Consider the following 1895-nt stretch of genomic DNA (forward strand, 5'->3'; position numbering starts at 1 on the left):
CCAAGCACACATCCAGAAGAGCTAGGGAATGGTTTGAAGAACATAACATCAATGTTCTTGACTGGCCAGCACAGTCTCCTGATGTCAATGTCATTGAACATCTCTGGGGAACACTCAAGAAAAAGCTTCAAGCCTATGAAAACCCCCCTAAAGGAGTATGGGAGCTTTGGGAGAGAGTAGCAGTGGAATGGGGGAAGATCACAGCTGAGGATTGCCAGAAATTAATTGAGAGTATGCCTAGAAGGATAGAGGCAGTAATTAAAGCCAAGGGAGGTCATACAAAATACTAGAATACCTGGTTATTACTGTAAAATACTTGAGTCAAAAAACTGTCCGCATGAGTCACCATTTTGTGAGCCTTGTATCTCCACCATATCTCCACCGATTCCCACGGTGTAGGGCTCAAATGAAAGCCCTGAAGCCATACTACAATGTGGTATAAGCATGTTTTTGAGGCATTTGTTTGTTCTCACACAATATTATAGATAGTGAAAAATGCCAAAACATACGGACGGTTTTTTGAGCCACTGTATGTCTATCAGCAATCCAGGAGGGCCTGCCACCACCACACAACTCCAACTCGAAGTTGACATTGGTCAGCTGTCGCTCGATGCCGCTAGAACTGACTTGCCACCATCCGCATCTTCTGGCAAGGGTGGTAGGGTGTCTGCAGCTCAACGTCGAGCTATTGCTCAGGCTGCTCAGACTCCCGTGGACTCAGACGTGGTCCCTGTCATTCCTTTGGCTCCTCCTCCAGTAGTCAAGCGTGTTACACGCAATGGTGGTGCCAAACGACAGCGAGGAAGGCGTCAGGGAGAAAGTAGTTACTTAAATTTGTTGATCTTGTCACCCTCTGATTTGTTTACCTACACAACGGAGTTTTTGCACCATGCAAGTTGATTTACCTGACTACCATATTGCACGCTGATGCGTCTCACAGCTATTAATTCTCGGATGCCTCGCCCAACAGCACATTGCGCACCTCTTGATTCAGCCGCATTCTAAGTCATCCCAATTAGGGTAGTATAATCACAAGGCCAACAAGTTGAGCTTTTTTCTTATCAACGCTTCCATTAAGACTTCTTTCATTTCAACCATTTCCTCCTTTGAACAGACGTCGTCATCAGCTCCGAAAATTCCTTCGTCGACTACTGTAACATGCATCCGCTCGCACTGCATCAATTAATGCCACCTTTCAACATCATGGTAAGTTTTACTACTATTCTTATTATGCTGGATACCAACATAATTCTATCTTCCTTAGGACCGTCTTCCCAATAATACTCCCATTCACCTCACACATCCGCTCACACTCAGCTTCACCACTCTCGCACTGGTCCAGGATACCAACATAATTCTACCTTCCTTAGGACCGTCTTCCTACTCCCATTCACCTCACACATCCGCTCGCACTCAGCTTCACCACTCTGCTGGATACCATTGGCAACATAATTCTATCTTCCTTACCACTCGCACTCAGCTTCACTAATAATCTTGCACTGGATAGTACCAACATCGTTCTATTACCTTCCTTACCGCTGAATACTCTTTCTGCTCGCACTTGTTTTTTTTTGTTATTATTATTACTATTACCATTATTAATATTAATATTAATTGGGAATTCCAGTGAGAGCATCGAAATACAAGCGACGAGTCTTGAAATTGTCTGAATTTGCCTTGCTACCCTTTACATGCTTACACTATCATTTCATGGCCTTAAAATGTAAGGCTCATCCCGCATTACCCAGGATCATTACAATGCCTTAACATAATTTGGACAGGCATTATAAGTGCCTTGAAATTTTATTGTACACCATTAACATGCATGTAAGTGTGCCGTGTGAAAAGGTCCCTTAAAATGTCTTAAATTGAATTCGAAGGCACGCAGGAAATTT

The 1895-nt window shown here is 43.5% G+C and overlaps 1 protein-coding gene across 1 annotated transcript; it reads left to right on the top strand.

Moving 5' to 3' along the window:
• Positions 1–531: 531 nt before the first annotated feature.
• Positions 532–1489, top strand: DFJ58DRAFT_731838 (uncharacterized protein; the record flags this gene model as incomplete). The annotated part of the gene is made up of 3 exons (XM_041386095.1): positions 532–820; positions 1115–1206; positions 1265–1489. 3 exons carry the CDS (start codon positions 532–534, stop codon positions 1487–1489), a joined length of 606 nt encoding a protein of 201 aa, XP_041240159.1.
• Positions 1490–1895: the final 406 nt, after the last annotated feature.

The sequence above is a fragment of the Suillus subalutaceus genome (genome assembly GCF_016647625.1).
Source record: "Suillus subalutaceus strain FC151 chromosome Unknown DFJ58scaffold_112, whole genome shotgun sequence".
Classification (NCBI taxonomy): domain Eukaryota; kingdom Fungi; phylum Basidiomycota; class Agaricomycetes; order Boletales; family Suillaceae; genus Suillus; species Suillus subalutaceus.